General features: G+C 43.8%; 1 protein-coding gene across 3 annotated transcripts in view; it reads left to right on the top strand.

Moving 5' to 3' along the window:
• ARK2N (arkadia (RNF111) N-terminal like PKA signaling regulator 2N) overlaps nucleotides 1-21,842 on the top strand; it is a 44,962-nt gene that overhangs the window by 9,237 nt on the left and 13,883 nt on the right. For 2 of the 3 annotated variants that reach the window (XM_073589777.1, XM_073589775.1), the window contains exon 2: nucleotides 260-1,081. In XM_073589777.1, coding sequence (XP_073445878.1) covers nucleotides 355-1,081 — 727 coding nt within the window. In that variant the 5' untranslated portion in view covers nucleotides 260-354. Of the gene's footprint in view, nucleotides 1-259; nucleotides 1,082-4,279; nucleotides 11,444-21,842 lie in introns of those variants that run through there. The other variant, XM_073589776.1, reaches the window with a different exon arrangement.

Raw genomic sequence — 21,842 nt, 5'->3', positions numbered from 1 at the left:
GATAGGCGTCAGTGTAAAAGTAGCGGACAATCTCTTTAAACTTGTTAGTTGGTGATCAGTTTCCCTGCAGCGCCCCCACAGGCGATGTAGAGGATAACAGTGACATACTCTTCATCGCTGATCTCTGCTTTTGGCTAGAGATGAGGACCCCCCACCGCTGTTATCTTCCTTTCTCAGGGATGAAAATGCGTTTGTGAACTAACATTAATGTTTCTACTTTCAATCATTTAAACTTGTTCTTTTGTTTTCTTCTTTTTAGTATATGCCCGCGTTCATTGCTGCTGCGCAGTCTGACAAGAAGTCTTCCATCTCGCACTCCATGCTTTGAAAACTGAACACACTTGTGTATTTGTCATGAAGATGGAGGCAGTCAGCAAGGATGAACAACTTCTAGACTCTGAAGTGCCTCCTCACGTCGCCCAGGAGCAATCAGACTCTCAGGCTGAAGCAGAAGGAGCCCTAGACCTGCAGTCTCCTTCACTAAAAGATGGCGCCGAAGACGTCCCAGACTCTTCCGGGCTCGCCTCAATGCCTTGCCTACTGATGGAACTGAGAAGAGACTCCTCGGAGTCCCAGCTAGCATCTACCGAAAGCGACAAGCCCACGAGCGGCCGGGTGTACGAGAGCGATTCCTCTAACCACTGCATGCTTTCTCCTTCTTCCAGCGGACACCTGGCCGACTCCGACACATTGTCTTCCGCAGACGAGAATCAGGTGCGACGTCCCGAAGCAATAAGCGAAGGCTGCGATCCTGCTAGCCAAGGAACCGCAGTGGCTCGCAAGTCCCGGAGGTCTCGGTCGGAGAGCGAAACCTCCACTATGGCTGCCAAGAAAAACCGCCAGTCCAGCGATAAGCAAAATGGTCGAGTCACCAAGATCAAAGGTCACAGAAGCCAAAAGCACAAAGAGCGGATTCGGCTACTGAGACAGAAGAGAGAGGCGGCCGCTCGGAAGAAGTATAACTTGCTGCAGGACAGTAGCACCAGCGACAGCGACCTCACCTGCGACTCGAGCACCAGCTCGTCTGACGAGGATGAAGAGGTTTCAGGGAGCAGTAAGACAATCACAGCAGAGATTCCAGGTAAGGTGATATCCCTGGCCTGATGCGGTTCTCGGCTCAGCAGCAGAGCTGACAATCTAAACCCTGTATGGTTTATGCCGATCTCCCTCTAGTCTGATTTTAGACGCCTCATATTATTTGCATAGAGATGGCCGGTGTTAACACGATCTCCTGTCTAGTGACGACTGGCGGCTTATTCAGGTCGCTTGAGTTCCGTTCAGGCCGTAAAGGCACAAATTGGTTTAGTGTGTGAACTGATTAATTGCTGCCTCAACCATATTGCATCCACTGATTGATGCCGATCATTTAAAGGGCCGATAAAAAGGTGGGGGGGTTGAGACATCTGGTAAATAATAAGCGACACTAAATAAAGACACAGTGAAAAATGTGGGAAACAGAAACTCTTTCTGGTTATTTTTTTTGTTGTCAAAGTGCAAAAAATGCATAAAGTCTGTATATGTCCCCGAAGATCAGCCGTTATCCTTTCTGGTACCTTTCTAACACTATTAACCTGCAGATTAACCCTATATCTGCAGGTTGATGGTGTTATACGACATGAATGTTTCCCCTTAAAGGTGTTGATCGGGACTTGGATATTAATGGCCTAATCCTTTTTAGACTTTCAAAAAGAACCCAAATCGTAGGGGTAATCGATGATATTCCTCTTTTTAGCATAAGGTTAACTTGGTGTATATGGGACCACTTTAGTCCAAAAGGGCTGAGTGGCTGTAAAAGACCCTCTTACTATCAAGTAGGCTTCATGGAGACAGGACAGGACTCAAGCACTTTCTAAAGGAAATGCTTTCCAATCTGCATCAGTGGCTGTGAGACAAGGAATGCATTACATGACTCTCCAGGCATCCGGGGAATTAAAGCGTCTCCGCTGAGGAAGGGTATACACTTTCTTTTCCTTCTCCTTTCGTCATTAGTGATCTCTTGTGCTGTTGTGTCGTGCGATAAAACAGAGACCACGTCCTTCCAAGCGTGAGGTTTTTTTTGTACTGACCCTAATATAGTATTTTAAAGGCAGTTCTCAAAAAAAACAAGACAAAAATCAGTCGCATATAGCAAACATGTCACTCTGGTCTAGTAACTACAAAGCACCAATAGACAAGGTGAAACGTTGCCTAAGGGGAACAGTTTACAAACTATGTGGCAGTGTAATTTTATAATTAATTTAAAGATACGTTCACTCAAGATGGTTCCGGATGACTTATAGCTGCCTGTTTCTTTATCCTGCCGCTTAACCAGCGCGACCAGATTCCAGACAGTATGTCTGCATCTACTGGAGACGTCATTTACCTGTCATGGCACGTTTATGAGATGTGTAATGCAGCACTTAATAATTAGCTAAAATACTATAAATGATGCCCCTAAGTGCAAGAATATATCTACTATAATACTGCCCCTATGTACAAGAATATATCTACTATAATACTGCCTCCTATGTACAAGAATATAATTACTATAATACTGCCCCTATGTACAAGAATATATCTACTATAATACTGCCTCCTATGTACAAGAATATAACTACTATAATACTGCCCCTATGTACAAGAATATATCTACTATAATACTGCCTCCTATGTACAAGAATATAATTACTAAAATACTGTCCCTATGAACAAGAATATATCTACTATAATACTGCTCCTATGTACAAGAATATAACTACTACTGCCTCCTATGTACAAGAATATAACTACTAGAATACTGCTCCTATGTCCAAGAATATAACTACTATAATACTGCTCCTATGTACAAGAATATAACTACTATAATACTGCACCTATGTACAAGAATATAACTATTATAATAATGCCCCTATTGTACAAGAATATAACTACTAGAATACTGCTCCTATGTACATGAATATAACTACTATAATACTGCCCCTATGTACAAGAATATAACTACTATAATAATGCCCCTATTGTACATGAATATAACTACTAAAATACTGCTCCTATGTACAAGAATATAACTACTATAATACTGCTCCTATGTACAAGAATATAACTACTATTAATACTGCTCCCTATGTACAAGAATATAACTACTATAATACTGCTCCTATGTACAAGAATATAACTATTATAATAATGCCCCTATTGTACAAGAATATAACTACTAGAATACTGCTCCTATGTACATGAATATAACTACTATAATACTGCCCCTATGTACAAGAATATAACTACTATAATAATGCCCCTATTGTACATGAATATAACTACTATAATACTGCTCCTATGTACAAGAATATAACTACTATAATACTGCTCCTATGTACAAGAATATAACTACTATTAATACTGCTCCCTATGTACAAGAATATAACTACTATAATACTGCTCCTATGTACAAGAATATAACTACTATAATACTGCTCCTATGTACAAGAATATAACTACTATAATACTGCCTCCTATGTACAAGAATATAACTACTATAATACTGCCTCCTATGTACAAGAATATAACTACTATAATTCTGCTCCTATGTACAAGAATATAACTACTATAATACTGCCCCTATGCACAGTACTTGCTCTCTCGAGCGCTTCGGCGTTCTCTATCAGAGAACCACTATTAGACTTCTGGTGTCTTATGTGTTACAGGACATTAAATTTGACAGTCCATAACTGGACGCGTTGGATCCTCCGTTTCCCCTCACAGTCATCCGTCAGGTCTTGTACACATTGGACTGTTGACCGAACCCAGAAATATCGTCAGGTTTGGCTGTGTGGAGGCTTTTAGTCTTTTCTGTGGACGCCCCACCTGTGTATAGATGCTGTACGGTATCTGAAACCCCGCTGGCCACACCGGGCAGACCGGCGCAGGTGTACGTAGTCTCTATACACGGCCCACAGTTCATGAAGAATTGAACAGATGCTATCATCTGTCTGGATGCAATTGGTTGACTCTGCAGTCAGTTCCGCTCAGCCGGTTGTGATATGAACGGTCTGTAACGTCCTCGTGCGCTGTCAGATCTGACATCCTAGTGTCTCTTATAGTATGTAGTAGTACAGTATCGCCTTTTTAGATGTTGCATTTTATGACTGTCACGTGAGAAATTGATGTCCCAAAGCGGCCCCCCTCTGTGCGTCCCATCAGTGTCCGTACTAAGGCATGCTTACTCTGGATACACAGCTTGATATGTTGTCTGCTTGCTTGCTTTATGTTTTCTTACCCAATGGCCTCAATGTCTTTAAAGCTGGCTTCATCCGCGCTGGGGGATCTGCAGGAACGCCCAGGGATTTTCCGAGATTGCTTGAAAGGGGCACCGTGTGGGATAGGAACTGCATAGGCAATGTCCTGGAAGAAGCTATGAACTGTTTTGCAGAGATGCAGAGACAGACAGAGGAGAAGTTCCGCATGTGGATAGAGAAACTGACCCGACTAGACACTGACGAGGAGAGTAAGCAGCAGCTGGAGCCCGGCGAAACCAAGCTCCGTCTAGGCGGCCAGACCTTTACCCCGAGCAGCTCATCCAGTACATTCGTGGCGGGGCAGGACAGTCCTACCTGCCCCCAGCAAGGTCTCGGCTCCTACGTCCGTTACCAGAATGTCGACACCTTAGAGTTCCCGGCATCTGCATTAAATAACAACAACTTGCCCGACAACTTCCCAGAGAACGGTAACAACATAGCCGACCAGGAAATAAATCCATCCTAATCCCATCCCGAATTTTCTTTCTTCTCCGAATGCACTAGACGGGGGTCCTTTATTTTTTTTTTTTTTCTTTTCTGAGGCCGATGATTGCCAAGTCCTTTTGCTGGGCCGATTGTCCTATACTTGTCTGCGCCATTTGCATGCCGGCCCACCCGATGAAGGGATGACGTCTAGAGAATCAATCTTGTATATCGGTGCAAAATAACTTTTTTTTTTTTTTTTTTTTCCTTACACGATTGATACAGATATGGTATTATTCTAATATTGCTGATGTAATATTTTGACAGAGAATCCAAACACTACAAAGTATTATAATTTATATGCAAGATAATGCTCCGGTAGGCGTAGGGTATGGTCCATGCATTGCTGTGCGTATCTGTATGCCCCCCCAGTGATGTCCTCGCCCGGTGTGTGCCTTGATCCGCTGCTTTTTTTTTTTTTTTTTTTTCTTACAATTGTATGAATTGTATTAGGAATACCTGTTGGAACATGTAAAGGACGTCCTGACGATGCCGTAACCTGCTTTCTTCTCACATATACTGCCTATAACTTTTCTGCTACCTACAGAATGGCTATGCTCTATGTAAATGATTATAGAAGTGGCCAGAGGAGTCTCCGTGGGTGCACGGGTCTCAGTAGTAAGCCGCTATCAGACTCCTCTGCCGGCAGCTTATTTCCCCTGAAGGAGGTATTGAGTGCGAAACCTTTTATTCCCCTCATCGTCTGCCAAATGACCATCAGCCATTTCCTCCAAACTTGACGTGGCCTCAGTGTGCATCAAAAGGCTACTATTAGCCTTGTTCCGCTTCATGTGGGAGATACCGCTGGACCATTAGTCAACGGCCAAGTCACCTACTCCCGCACCGAGCCTGGATCCTCATCTGCAGCATTCCCATGTTAGGCAGACGTGGGTCTCTGCAACAGGTCACACATCTATCAAACATTTCTGGCATTTCATGGGGCCGGAAATGATCTTGTTAAAGGGAATCTGTCAGCCGGAATCTGAGAGGAGCATAATGTAGAGGCAGAGACCCTGATTTCAGCGACGTGTCACTTACTGGGCCTTGTTTTTCACTATAAAATCAGGGTTTTAGTAGCAGGAGATTCACTACAGGACTAAGTGTATAGTGCCATCTGGTCCTTCTGATCTACCCCGCCCCCCACCAATGATTGGCCACTGTATACACTATGCATAGGCAGAAATCTGTTAATCAGTGGTATGGGTGGAGTTATACAGAGCTCAGCATTCTGAGACCTGCAGCAGAGAAAACTGTGATTGCACCAAAGTGACAGCACACAGCCCAGTAAGTGACACATCACTGGAATCGGGGTCTCTGCCCCTATATCATGGTGCTGACAAATTCCTTTTATACCATGTCCATATTACCTGGTAAAAGGAGCGTGAGTCCATCGACTGTCTGATATTGCAGCTTGCTCTTTGTTGAAATAGGATGCTGAGCTGCAATACTACACACGGCCCAAGGATAAGAGTAGCGCTGTTAGGGGGGAACTAGATCCTTTTTTGATGTCTCAGCAGACACCTTTATACGAGGCATCCAGAGCTTAATAGATAGATGACCTATCTTTAGGATCAATACTGAATTGTGGGGGGTGCAGGTTGCCAGACCCTCACTGACAGCTGTCAGAAAGTCCCATGCGGCCCCTATAGGTAACGATCCAGACACTGGGTATTGGACATCCTCCTCCAGGAGCCACGATCCGATACGGATCTATCCTAAAGAGGTCATCAGTAACGTATGCCCTGGAAAGTAAAGCTGGATGGTAGGCCTGGCCTTGCACATTGGTTTTGTACCTGCCGTCCCCCCAGTGGTCAGAGCAGAGCTCCCCCAGTTAGATGCTTCAGTGACCTCACCTATTAATAATAATTTTACCCACTTCCCCATTAATCAGAGCAGATCCTGAGAAATCCTAATACAGAATGGTCTGGCAGATGTAAACGCCCGGCTCTACCTTACACAGTTATGGTATGGGCAGGTTTTGTGTATTTGTATTTATTGCTTTTTTTTTTCCAGGGTAGATAAACTTTTGATACTCGAGAGAGATTTCAGTTAATTAGATTGTTTTTTTTGTTTTTTTAATATAGATGATGTATGTGCGTTCCTGATAGGATGGAGAATGCGAAGCATTGACTAAACCCTCTATAAACATGCATGCTCGGGTCGCCCTGCTTGCGTGCTTATAGGAGAAGGGAGAACAGCTGCAGCTCCACCTGTTCACTTCTCTACAAGCACCATACATTATTTTTTTGTTATACCCCCTTCATGTTCATGCCTGTCATGCTTTAGAGTGGAATACAAATGTGCCCCCCTAAAGACGAGACTGAGTCCTGTAATACTGCCCTGTGTAGACAGTACTATCACTGATATACTACTACTTTAATTAGGCCAATGTTGCTGTCTCCACCAAAACTGCCGCGACTCTCCTGACCCGATCTCGACAGCCTCCTATACCACACGGGCCACACAACGTGGACATGGCATATAATTGGGATGATTGACGTGTGTAGTTGTTGGCTGTCGAATCCTCAGAATGAAGGGGAGCCCATCCCAAGTTTTCCCTGCGTAGCGTTGCACCCGACTTTGTAGGAATTGCATCCGGATCTATTCATTTGAATGGAGCAGTGTTGCATTCCCTTAAAGAGAACCTGCCAGGGGCTTTTTGCTACGTAATCTGAGCGCAATATGATGTATGGGAAGAAACCCTAATTCCAGCTGTCACTTGCAGGTCTACCGGCTGTGATTTTGTTACATTCACAGTTTTCTCTGCTGCAGATCAGAATGCTGAGACCACGGATTAGCAGCTTTATAAGCCTATGCACAGAATACACAGAAAGCGGCCAGTCAGGGGGCAGGGTTGAACCATGAGGCAAGAGACACCTAATCCTGTAGTGATAATCTCCTGCTGATAAAACACTGATTCTATTGTGACAGCAAAACATAGTCGAGTAAGCGACACATTGCTGGAATCAAGTTCTCTGCCCCTATTTTATGCAGCTCTCAAATTACTGTAGCAAAAACCTGCTGACAAATTCCCTTCTTAAAGTCCTTTTTCACTACAAGGTTAACATTAACTAGCTTTCCTGGGATTTCTTGATGATAATGCAGCTTTAACAGGGTGCCGATCACCCAATGTACAAGTGTTTTTGTGCAGTGCAAATAAAAAAATATTCATTCATACTGGCAAATATAATGGCAGCCAGTGTGCACTAATCTATTAAATATGGTCTGGTGTAAATGGGTAGTGAATAGGGATGAGCGAACGTGGTCGGATAAGGTGTTCTCTGAGCATGCTAACAGATTGGCTTCGGTGTGCTCGAAAAATATGTTTCTGCGGCTGCATATCTCGTGGCGGTTAGACATTCAATCCCTACATGTGTTGCAGCCACGGGGACTCAAACATATTCGAGCACGCTCAAGACGCTCAGATAACTCCTTATCTGAGCACGTTTGCTCATTACTAGTAACTTCACTTTGAAGTAACTTATCAGAACAAACTATCCTATGTGTAGATGAGGAATGACACTTTCTGGCCATTATATTACTGTAATTTTGCTTTTTCACCATCTTATCCATTTCTGCAGGCTCTCTCTAACTTGCAATCCACTCGGAGCTGGTGAGTGGAGAGTAGTTATGATGTATGTTATGCACAGTACACAGAGGAAGTCTTCATTGTTTTGGGGGAGTTTTTTTTTTTTTTTTGGCACCGGATTTAAGCAACAGCATGGAGGACATTACATGGCACTAGTGATCAGTGTAGATGTGAATCCAGCTCTGGTGTGAGATGAGACTTGTTAGACTGCTCAGCACCATCTATCTCCATCTGCCTGTTTCCTCACTCTGCTCCTCTCTCCTCCCCATATTCACCTGCGCTATTGATTTGTACATGTCTTGAAAGTACAGTTTCTCCTTTTAATGTCCTCGTTTCTGCCTGGTGTCCAATAAACTGACCTTATTAAGACTACCACAAAAAGCTGTTCTATCGAGGCACTGTGATATCCCGGCAAGTCAGTATTACAAGAAAACCTTAGGAGGCACAATATTGCTGCACATTCATAGATGAAATCTGTGGTCTCAGTAGAACCGTCTCTCTTGGCAGCGATCTCTTATTTTTCCAGTCCTGTCTTGGAATACACTGCGTAACAACCAGACGTTTTACAGTGCTCCAAGGGATCCACATCCCTGATTTCATAGACCTTAACTGAAAGTCACTTTCCACCCAGCAGGGAAGAGCCAAGAGGCTCAGGATATTATAATGGCTGTTCAGGCTTTTAGCCTGCATGTCATGTCTGATCAATGGGGGTGCGACACCCAACTCCCCCTCCAGTCCAATCCCTGCCGATGAGCTGTTCCCAGTGGCAGCGACAACCGTATCTGCTGAGCACAGCTCCATCATTGGGATAGTGGTCGCAGTCAGGTACTGCACGTCTGCCCCCTATTGATTCGAATAAGGCAGCTGCGGCCACTAAAATAGTTGACAGACCCGTGCCGTGCAGCTTGTCAGCTGAGCAGTTCCAGCTGTCGCCAGCATTGGGAACAGCTGATCCCAGCAACCCCACCGATCGAACATTGACGACTTATTCCAAGGAAAGGTTGTCAATGTTAAAGCGGATCTGTCTCCAGATTTCTTAATAAAAACTGCAAAAAATGATTACCGTCAATAGTTTTTGGACTTAATGAGGCTACTGTATAGGATGTGAAAATCCACGTAAGAATGGCTGTGAACTGCTTTTCGAAAGTTTAAACTCCATTGCTCTGCCGATCCAGACAGATTGACGGTTCCTCAGTGTCCCGCCTCCCTGCTGCAGATCTCGCACTGCTCGGTACAAGCTGCAGCTGTCATTCAGGCTGGGTGAACGTGGCTTGAATACGCTTGGAGATCTATTAGTGCATGTAGTTTTCACAGATCCATTATATAGGTACATGAGGAGGAATTTACAAGCCCCAAAATCTTCCCTATAGTATTCCTCTACAGACGTCATTAGTAATGATGTGATGGAGCCTCTTGGGTCTGGGAGACGTCCGGTCATATTTGGTACCGCGTCCAGAGCCGCTCACAGCGTACAGTTGTCCCATTTCACGTTATGTTGTGTTAGAGGGGTTTTCCACTTTTAAGGACTTTTTTTTTTTTTTTAAATGCATGCATTTTTTAGAATTATTTTTTTATAATTTGGACTCTGTAATAAAAAATATTTTGCAGCGTTTGCCTTCTGTAGCCGCTGTATAGCACGGTCTGTTGCTGGCTGCAGAATTGGTTGACTAAATCCATAAATAAGCTCATTCTGAGGATCCAGTGGGAAAGTTTGCAACCCTAGGACAAGGGCAGCACACTATATAACTAGATGGACCCATTCACGGGCTTATATTTTATTTTTTATTTTACCTAAATATATGTATTATGGACTAAAAAGAACTTTTGCTAGTGAGTTTCCGTTTAAAAAAAAAAAAAAACTGCCACCATTTGGCATCTATAAGTTCTATATTTCTCCTGTACATTGCTGGCTGCAGAATGAGCCGGCTAATAAGGCTTGTGAGTTCTGAAAGAGTTTGTAACTCTTGTCTGTCTGTTACCAGGCTTCTCTGCTGATTAGCATGGACCACATGAAAGTAGTGATCATGAATGAGCCAAGAGAATGTAGACAAATAAGTGTTACAAACTCCCCATCAGAATGAGCTCACTCATTGATTCTTAGTCAACTCCTTCTGCAGCCAGCAAATAGACTGTGCAACATGAAGACAGATTATATATGGTTTTTATATATGATGCCCATATGGTTTTAGTAATGCAAGATTACTCCGCAATGTACAGTCTTGGGATGTTTTTCTTTTGTTTGTTTTTGAGCGTGTGCTTTAATACTGGCCACATATATGCTATATGCAGGGAGTGAAAAATATATATATATATTTAACACATATAGTTGAGCCGGCACATGTTTTATGGAGCAGGGAATCCTGCCTGTCTGCTGCTGTTTTTTTAAGTGATTGTCCAGTCTCAGAAGAAAAGTTCACAGCCACTCCCAACTGTAGACTGCCAACTCATGACCGTGTGCAGAGCGTGCGCTGATACGATTGTCTTGTGTTCCCCGTGTGGTTTCTTGACCAGATGTACCGTTCTCACACCATCACATGCCAACTAGACATTTGCGCTTCTCCTATTGAGAGACGCGGGGCAAGACTAGTTGGCATGTGGCCACAAGTACACAGATCGCAGACATGTGGTCACGTAACCAGTCATGGGAAATACTGGGGAATAGTGACAGTGTGCACATAGGGGCTGTAGACTTTTCTTCCGAGACCGGATAACTCCTTTATGGGCTTATTCCTACCGTCATTTTCTCAGTCCTGGTTATATTCAGGCCAAAAATTATAGTGGAACTCATCAGTGAGAAACAAGACACCGATCTACTTTTGGGGGGGGCATAAGCTATAGATATAAATTACCAATACAACCTTGGACTTGACTGACCTCATCATTGCCAAGGGGGTTCACAAACTAATGCAAAGATGTTATGCTGGAGGCTGAGTGTGACTGCAACAGCCTCTCCCTACACTGTGTGTAAGTCATGGGAAGGATGGGTTAAAATGGAGCTATATAATATCTGCCGGAGATGAAAGTGTTAATGCATTTCCATTGTATAACCTGCCATGTAACAGTGTACCTTAGTATAAATAAAGAAATCTACATTGTGTTTCCTTGTGTCCCTGCGTTTCTGGCCCCGGGCGCCGCCGCATGTCTTTGTCTTTTATTTTATTATGTAATGCAGAAATAGTGGGTCCTCCCGGAGGCATTAGGCTGCAGCTAGGGGGCGCTGCATGTCAGCGTGATGCTCTGGAATCACTGGTTTTTCTATGCACATAACCTTTTATTTCATATAGACCAGTTAAAGCATAAAGTAGCACTCCAAAAATGTCTTACCTATATAGTACGGCAAAGGTTAAAATGATAGCGGACCTGTCACCTGCCATCAATGTCCATGTGGTTTCTCTATTGTCTATGCCGCTGTTCTCTTGAATCTGATGGTTTTTCATCTAACTCCTCGCCATTCCTGATGTATTGCCCCCTCGTCCCTCTAGGTAAATAGACTTGTTAGCCCCCAGGGGTTGTGGTCTTCAACTTTTCCCTGTGGGGGTTCTTCATGAGGACAAAACCCCCTTGGCTTATGGTGCTTGCACGTTGCGCTCCAGGCCCCGTCAGGGTTTATGTCTGAACCCCCGCAGAACGTGCCCTCTGACATGCATCACTTTCTGGCATGTGTGACATTCAGACATGGTAGACTGCGTCTAGGTGTCCTCCTCCCTCCAGTAGGAGTACTTTCCCGAAAATGATGCTCCATTAGTCTATGGCCCCATCGGTGCATGCGTCTGAATCCCGTTTTGCAGGGGGTTCGAAACCTAAGCCCCGACAGATCCACCGAACAGGTGCTGCCATGTAATGTGTAAGCACCGTTTTGTGACTCGATTTGCTTACAGGGAAGAAGGTGAAATAATTTGGGATCTAATGGTGCACAATCTTGCTCTTTTTGGTCACCTGGATCTCTTGGCTCAGCCTGTCAAATAGAAATGGCTATAATGAAGTTGAAACACTGCACTCCTGTGACCAAAACCCCACATACCTGTAACTTGCAGCCATTGAAATTGATGTGTTGGTGGGTTTTCGGCCTCTGAAACACGATCATTTTTTTGCCCAGTGAGAGCCATTTGGGGCATTTACTTGTGAGGCTGGAAATAAGTGGGTAAAAATCAGCACTGCCAGTTGTCCAGAGATGAACAGGAGACTAATAGTTGAAATGCGGTTTATTAGTTAACGCGTTTCGAAGTGACACATTTCTTCATCAGGACTAACCACCTAGGGAATTTAGTGGTTCTCATTGGGATGCCCAAAACTGTTCCCACCAGGGAGTCAGCGGTTTGTCCCGGATTGGTCACGAATGACCCATACTACCGGGAATAAAGAGCCACAGGAACAAATTAAGAAACTGCTCCAGATTCACGAAAATATCGGCATTTACACAGGGGAATCGCATACCTGTGGCAATTCACTTTCATTATGCATCGTCTCGAAGGCGGATTACAGCCTCCTGTGATGTCTTTGCAGAGGGTGAGGGAATCATATCACACATATTTCTATCTAGTGGCTGCCAGTGATTGATCACTAACATAGATCTGCAGCCTTGTATATTCATACTGCCTAGTGTCAGACTCGTTGCAGTTTCACACTGCCAAATCTCAATGTTATGTGACCAGTTTCTGTCTCTCTCCCCTGCCTCTTGCTTGTGAAAGGTTTCTCCCTGTCTACTCAGCAGTAGTGAGAGTTGAGGTGAGAGCTACATGTGCATGGAAATATTCTGAAGGACAGGGAATGGGAAGGTAGGAGCCTGGTAGAGCTGCTAGGGGTATTTCATAAGGAATGTCATGCTTTTAGTTCACAGGAAGTTAGCTACTGACTTTGTCGGGCCATAGGAGCATGTACCAGATTGGTGGTCAGACTGCAGAGCGCTTGACACAGCCAACCTTAAAGAATTCCCAAAATCACAATGTGGTCTTATAATAATGGACAACTGTTGCCAACATAACTTTTCTTTAAAACTGTTACTTTTTGCGCACGTCACTCCACTCCATCCATTCTCTGCAATGATGTCTCGCCAGGCTCTATTTACCCTCCCGTTGTCACTGGATCCATCTTGTTGTAGTGTCCAGCATACCACTAACCTCTGCCTGTGTATTCTTCATTTGGGATACAGTTTATTCTTCTCTGCACTGTATGGTCCTGTACAGTACTTTATTGGCCTGATCTTATCTTCTGCCATGTGCAGCATTATGGCAGGTTGTGTGTTTTTACATCATTGCTCTGTCAGCTTGATTCCAGCAGAGATCAATAGTTCTGCACTCCTGTCCCTCTGCTTTTACAATAGAGCTGACATCAACAGGGCTGAGCTGTGTTTCCTGCTTTGTACTGACAGAACTTGTTTTAAGCATATGGCAGATGATTATCTTCTGCCATATGCATCAACAGAGCTGCAAAGTCCATGCTTCTATGTGTAGACAGGTAGTCTCTGACTTCGTGTGATCTAAAAGAATGACATCACAGGTTGCTATACTGTTGCATATGGCAGAATATGTATATACAGAACCATACAGCAGACGGTAGAACAGAGTATATTAAATGCTGATTGTGCCAGATGTGATGGATGCCAATGAGCACAGTATAGCAGAACTGTGCTCTGAGCCATCCATCCAGATAGAAAAGTCAGGAGCATACAGTAGTATGCAGCACAGAGGAGAAGAGGGGTGCTGCTGGGAAATGTAGTTTTAGCAATGTAAAAATGAGACGGCTTGGATAAAAGAAATCACAAAGACTATTGCTAGTAATATGCAGTCCTTGGAGTGCTACTTTACCTTTCCTGGAGAAAGCACTCAGCAGCTCCCCAGGACACACAAGCTGATATCAGACAACCTGTAGCGTGGCCCATAGTAGCTGGAGATCAGATATGTGATGTAAAGCACTATGGTTGGTAAACCCCTTTCCCCCTAACGACCAAGCCATTTTGTAGGTTAAAGACCAGGCCTTAATTTTGAAATCGGACCACTGTCACTTTATGTGGTTATAACTCTGGAACGCTTCAACGTATCCCGCTGATTCTGAGAATGTTTTTTCGTGACATATTGTACTTCATGTTAGTGGTAAAGTTTCTTCGATATGACTTGCGTTTATTTATGAAAAAAATGGAAATAATGGCAAAAATTTTTAAAATTTTGCAATTTCCAAAGTTTTAATTTTTGTGCCCTTAAATCAGAGAGATATGGCTCAAAAAATAGTTAATAAATAATATTTCCCACATGTCTACTTTACATCAGCACAATTTTGGAACCAAAATTTTTTTTTCTTAGGAAGTTATAAGGGTTAGAAGTTGACCAGCGATTTCTCATTTTTCCAACAAAATTTACAAAACCATTTTTTTTTAGGGACCACCTCACATTTGAAGTGAGTTTGGGGGGTCAATATAACAGAAAATTCCAAAAAGTGACACCATTCTAAAAACTGCACCCCTCAAGGTGTTCAAAACCACATTCAAGAAGTTTATTAACTGTTTAGGTACTTCAAAAGAATTGAAGCAATGTGGAAAGAAAAAATGAACATTTAACTTTTTTATCCCAAAATTTTTTATTTGGACACAATTTTTTTTATTTTGTCAAGGGTATCAGGAGAAAATGTATCACAATATTTGTTGTGTAATTTCTCCTGAGTACATCGATACCCCATGTGTGGAGGAAGACCAATCTTTAGGCGCACGGCAGTGCTCAGACGGGAAGGAGTATCAATTGAGATTTTGAATGTCAAATTGGCTGGAATCGAGAGCGGACGCCATGTCGCGTTTGGAGAGCCCCTGATGTACCTAAACAGTGGAAACCCCCCACAAGTGACCCCATTTTGGAAACTAGACCCCCCCAAGGAACTTATCTAAATGTGTGTTGAGCACTTTGAACCCCCAAGGGCTTCACAGAAGGTTATAACGTAGAGCCGTAAAATTAAAAAATCATATTTTTTCCAAAAAATGATCTTCAATGAGCTATAATTTTTCCATATTTCGGCTGATAGTCATGTGTGGGCTTGATTTTTGCGGGAAGAGCTGACGTTTTTATTGGTACCATTTTCGGGCACATAACGTTTTTTTGATCGCTTTCTATTCTGATTTTTTTGTTCATTTTTTGAGTGAACAAAAACCAGCAATTTAGGAATGCTTTCCCCCCCCCCCCTCCGTTCCGCATGTGGTAAAATTAGTATGGCAGCTTTATTCTTCGGGTCACTACGATTACAGCGATACCTCATTTATATCTTTTTTTTCTGTTTTGGTGTTTTTTACACAATAAAAACTTTTATAGAAAAAATATTTTTGCATCGCTTTATTCTGCGAGCTATAACTTTGTATTTTTTTGCTGATGATGCTGTATGGCGGCTCGTTTTTTCGGGACAAGATGACGTTTTCAGTGGTACCATGTTTATTTATATCCGTCTTTTTGATCACGTTATTGCACTTTTTCCAAGCGGTATGATGATACTGCTTGGAAAAAGTATAATTTGCTACTTTTTTGTGTTTTTTTTTACGGCGTTCACTGAATGGGTTAACTAGGGTAATACTTTTATAGATGGGATTTTTACGGAAGTGGCGATATCAAACGTGTATTTTATTGTTTATTTTATTTTTTTTTTTTACATAAAAATGTGGGATTTTTTAGGGAATTTTTTATATTTTTTAATTTTTTTTTACTTTTTTTTTTTTTTACCTTGTCCCTTTATGGGACTTTCACTTTCGCTTTCACTTTAGGTATAATACATTACAATGCTCCAGCATTGTAATGCATTATACCAATGCTGAGAGCTGCTGACACCATGCTGTGAGCATGATCTCACCAGCTCTCTGTAGGTAAATGACCCAGAGGTTGTCATGACCCCTCCGGGTCATCATGGCACAGGTCGGGCCCCGCGATTACATCGCAGGGACGCAGACCTGAGGCAGAGGGAGCCCCCTACCCTCTGCCTCCCCCTCTGAACGCTGCGATCACGCTCAATCGCAGCAGTGAGGGGGTTAACAGCCAGGGGCGGTGGGGGCTCCGCTCCTAGCTGTCAGTGCAGGACGCTCAGCCACTGCAGCGCTGGGCTCCTACACTGATCAGGCAAGGAGAAGCTCAAATTTCAGCTTCTCTTGCTGATCAACGCTGTGTTTGGTCTGTCAGATTGACCGACCAATCACAGCGCTGTGGGTGCAGGGACCAAGTGCAAGGGTCCCTGCCCCCTTCCTGTGCCTCTCAGCTGTCATAGACAGCTGTCGGCACTGAACTGAAACTGCGTGTTTACACACAGTGACAGTTCAAAGGCAAGACGTGCAGAGTCCGTCATGGTGCTGAAAGTTACCTCCTGCCATGACGGACTGTGCACGTCCATAGACATTAAGTGGTTACGAGACCCTTAAAGGGGTTGTCTTTACACATCTGGGATTTTCAGATTACATTGATGGGTGAGAACTCCACTCAATGATGTGATCATTCATTGCTGTGTAACATTATACATGTGATTTAATCTATGTGATAAGTCCTGTGCAGCAGTGCTCTGCGTCCTGTGCAGCAGTGCTCTGCGTCCTGTGCAGCAGTGCTCTGCGTCCTGTGCAGCAGTGCTCTGCGTCCTGTGCAGCAGTGCTCTGCGTCCTGTGCAGCAGTGCTCTGCGTCCTGTGCAGCAGTGCTCTGCGTCCTGTGCAGCAGTGCTCTGCGTCCTGTGCAGCAGTGCTCTGCGTCCTGTGCAGCAGTGCTCTGCGTCCTGTGCAGCAGTGCTCTGCGTCCTGTGCAGCAGTGCTCTGCGTCCGGTGCCTTTATTGACAGCTGTTGGGAGTTGTAATTTTGCAAACACTTGAAGCCGCAGATTAGACTATTGCCCGAAAGGATGACGGTAGAGACTTTTCAAATGTTTTTTTATTCTATGTACCGAGAACAATGTCTTCAAATGTTACGATGTATTGTATCCTGATGTATCTGCTGCATTAATGTTCTATATTATGTTTATTATTCACAAGTGATTATAAACATGGTGTTTAATTGTAACATTAAAGGGCATGTCCACCCCTTATATAACCTATATATAGAGTGATGTCACTGTGTGCGTGCAGGATCAGTAATGTATGTACACAGTGACTGCACCAGCAGAATAGTGAGTGCAGCTCTGGGGTATAATACAGGATGTAACTCAGGATCAGTAATGTATGTACACAGTGACTGTACCGGCAGAATAGTGAGTGCAGCTCTGGGGTAGAATACAGGATGTGACTCAGGATCAGTAATGTATGTACACAGTGACTGCACCGGCAGAATAGTGAGTGCAGCTCTGGAGTATAATACAGGATGTGACTCAAGATCAGTAATGTAATGTATGTACACAGTGACTGCACCAGCAGAATAGTGAGTGCAGCTCTGGGGTGTAATACAGGAGGTAAGTCAGGATCAGTAATGTATGTACACAGTGACTGCACCAGCAGAATAGTGAGTGCAGCTCTGGAGTATAATACAGGATGTGACTCAAGATCAGTAATGTAATGTATGTACACAGTGACTGCACCAGCAGAATAGTGAGTGCAGCTCGGGTGTAATACAGGAGGTAAGTCAGGATCAGTAATGTATGTATCCAGTGACTGCACCAGCAGAATAGTGAGTGCAGCTCTGGGGTGTAATACAGGAGGTAAGTCAGGATCAGTAATGTATGTATCCAGTGACTGCACCAGCAGAATAGTGAGTGCAGCTCTGGGGTATAATACAGGATGTAACTCAGGATCAGTAATGTAATGTATAGACACAGTGACTGCACCAGCAGAATAGTAAGTGCAGCTCTAGAGTACAAAACAGGATAAGTATATATTAAACATATTACTCTGCTATTCATCTGTATAATTATAAAAGTGGACATGCCCTTTAATTCCTGTTTACACAAATAAATTGCAAGTGGGGTATTGACTTTGTGATGTTTTTCTGAACTTGCACTTTGGGGGCGCATGTTATAACATTGTATAGAAGTGTCTGCTTCCTGTGTACACGTGATTTTTGATAAGTCATGAGCTTTTCTGTTTGGGAGTGTGGAAGATACCAGAGTGCAGTTAATACTGATGAAGATTTGACGTAGCCCCCTCCCTTTCCGAGTCTATCCTCTGGGTAGGTGGTAAAATCTCAATCACTCTGCATGTATATACATTTCGGATACATCTTTTGCATGATTGTACATGTAGGAGTGGTACAATTTTGACTTGATCTTTGCCTTTCTATATAACATGCAGAGTAATCTCAATATTCTCAATCTATTCCGCACTCAGGAATTTATCAAATCTTCGCTATAAAATTGCTAAAATCCTGCATGTAAGGTGTAACCACCAACTGTAATCCAGGTAGGGGGGGTTACACTGCTGCGCAGACGGTGGGTGCCGCAGTCACGATCGGATTGTCAATATTGTACTTGACCCTTGTATCTTCTGCACTGAGCTAATGTCGCTGTATTGGATGTTAAAGCTAATATACAGGGCAACTCTGAGGTTGGCCGTCACCATCGGCCACATAATGCAGCGCCCCTTCTGGAATATTCACAAAAAAAACTTTTTTTTTATTGCTCTCAACTTACTGCCTAACTGCTGGCAGCATTTGGTGCCCTCACCTTACTGCCTAACTGCTGGCAGCATTTGGTGCCCTCACCTTACTGCCTAACTGCTGGCAGCATTTGGTGCCCTCACCTTACTGCCTAACTGCTGGCAGTATTTGGTGCCCTCACCTTACTGCCTAACTGCTGGCAGCATTTGGTGCCCTCACCTTACTGCCTAACTGCTGGCAGCATTTGGTGCCCTCACCTTACTGCCTAGCTGCTGGCAGCATTTGGTGCCCTCACCTTACTGCCTAGCTGCTGGCAGCATTTGGTGCCCTCACCTTACTGCCTAACTGCTGGCAGCATTTGGTGCCCTCACCTTACTGCCTAACTGCTGGCAGCATTTGGTGCCCTCACCTTACTGCCTAACTGCTGGCAGCATTTGGTGCCCTCACCTTACTGCCTAACTGCTGGCAGCATTTGGTGCCCTCACCTTACTGCCTAGCTGCTGGCAGCATTTGGTGCCCTCACCTTACTGCCTAGCTGCTGGCAGCATTTGGTGCCCTCACCTTACTGCCTAGCTGCTGGCAGCATTTGGTGCCCTCACCTTACTGCCTAACTGCTGGCAGCATTTGGTGCCCTCACCTTACTGCCTAGCTGCTGGCAGCATTTGGTGCCCTCACCTTACTGCCTAACTGCTGGCAGCATTTGGTGCCCTCACCTTACTGCCTAACTGCTGGCAGCATTTGGTGCCCTCACCTTACTGCCTAACTGCTGGCAGCATTTGGTGCCCTCACCTTACTGCCTAACTGCTGGCAGCATTTGGCGCCCTCACCTTACTGCCTAACTGCTGGCAGCATTTGGCGCTCTCACCTTACTGCCTAACTGCTGGCAGCATTTAGAAAGTCAGCAGTTTAGCTCCACCCTACACCAGACATGTGAATTAACAGCTATGTTGCCTCTGATGGAAGAAAATAATCAAAAAGTTCTACTTTTTTTTTTTAGCAACTATTTTTGTTTTTTATTTGCCAACTGACTTTACTAAATTTTTAATTTTTAACAACATCATGCAAACGAGAGCAGCATAGTATAGGAGCAGAGACCATGATTCCAGCGATGTGTAACTTATTAGGCTGTTTTCAATGCAATCAGTGTTTTATCAGCAGGGGATTATCACTCCAGCACTAGGTGTCTCTTGACTATCAGTCCAACCAATCCCCCTACACTGACTTGAAACTTTATGTAACCTATATAGATATAGAGCTCAGCATTCGGAACTCTGCTAGATCCGCAGCAGAGAGAACTGACTGTATCACAACTGCTGCACCCAGTAAGTGACGCATTGTTGGAATCAGGGTCTGTGCCCTGCATTATGCTGCTCTCAGATTATATAGCAATATCCTGCTGGTAGATTTATTTTGTTTTCATTATGGTTATACCTTTTCTTTCCTGCGGGGGAGCTGCAGGCAAAAATCCAAAGGCCAATGTTTTTGAAATTTGCCTGCTCCACTTGAGCCGTCATCAGTGCAAATTCCAATATTAATCATCACCCTCACCCGAGTGCCCGCATTGTGCGGCGTTGACCTCAGAGTTGGCTTTTTATTTTGACCGTGGTATTAACATCATATTTTGTTTTGCACTAATGACCCGTGTCATATTCTCCTTTTGTGTCCATGTGCTTTCTTACGTTCTATAACGAGACATTGTGGGCGTCTTAATTTTTGTTTTTGTTTGTTTTTTTTTTTGTTTGTTTTTTTATGTAACGAGCTAATCGAGTTCCTGTTTTCTGTCTGACCTGATGGGCATCGCGTGTTAATGAGCACGTAGGAGGTGGGACGTATATCGGGGTCCGTAAACAGGCAGACCCCTCATCCCACATCACAGACCCTCCAGACGTGCCTGTGCTATTACTAGGCCACGAGGGGGACGGTTAATGAAAAATTGCAACTGTTCTTTCTGACGACGGGGCGCCATTACTTGTGCAATTAAAAGGGATTTCTAATGTTATTCTAATAAAGCTTAATTGCTGTATTCTGAAAAGATTTCAGAATTTTGTCAAATCCTTTTTAATTTCCTGCCATCTCTAAGATCTCTGCTTACTGTCAGCAAATGGAAAAAATATCTTGTTTGCAAATGAACGCTGGACAAATCGAAAAGTATCCGCAGCTAGTCACTTCTCCATTTTGAGGGGAGAGATGATGCCTCTTACCTGCTCTGATACATTGTAGCAAATCCTCTAGACTGGGGAAAGATTGCTTTATGGGGTTGTCCACCAATTGTTCACATGACATCTCCCTGCCAAAAGAGGAAGACAGGAGACTATTGGTCAGTAGGTGAGTATGAAGGTTTTTTTGTTTGTTTTTTTTTGTTTGTTTTTGTATTTTCCACCTCCAATTTTAAGGGAATCTGTCAGCTTTGTAATCTGATATTGCCATGATTTAGGGGCAGAGACCCTGATTCCAGCAATGTCATTTATTGGACTACTTGGTGCAGTTTTGATACAATCCCTGTTTTCTCTGCTGTACAAGTAGAAGAGCTGTATATAACCCCTCCGCCCACACTCCTGATTGGCTGCTTACTGTGTATTGTCAGCCAATCAATGGTGGGGGTGGGGTTGGACCAGGAGACACAATACACCTAGTCTTGCAGTGATAATTTCTTGCTGATAAAACACTGATTGTATCGGAACACAGCATAATAAGTGACATCTCCCTGAAATCAAGGACTCTGCCTCTACATTATGCTGCACTTAAATAGTAAAAGCTTGCTGACAGATTGCCTTTAAGCCCCTTTTGTAAAGGGGTTTGCCAGGGCTAGTCAATCAGTGGAGGGTGAATTCCTGGTGAATAATGGGCCACGATGCTCCAGAAAGCATCCACCCCCTCATAGTTTCCCAGACACCAGGTTTATCCATTCAGTCATGGCAGCTTCTGGTGCTGCATCGAAATCCCATTCAGATCCTCTCCCCCAAAATGGTTCC

The sequence above is a fragment of the Dendrobates tinctorius genome, unplaced genomic scaffold, assembly GCF_039654945.1.
Source record: "Dendrobates tinctorius isolate UK_male_01 unplaced genomic scaffold, ASM3965494v1 ptg000113l, whole genome shotgun sequence".
Classification (NCBI taxonomy): Eukaryota; Metazoa; Chordata; class Amphibia; order Anura; family Dendrobatidae; genus Dendrobates; species Dendrobates tinctorius.
This window is presented reverse-complemented; position numbering and strand designations above follow the sequence as displayed.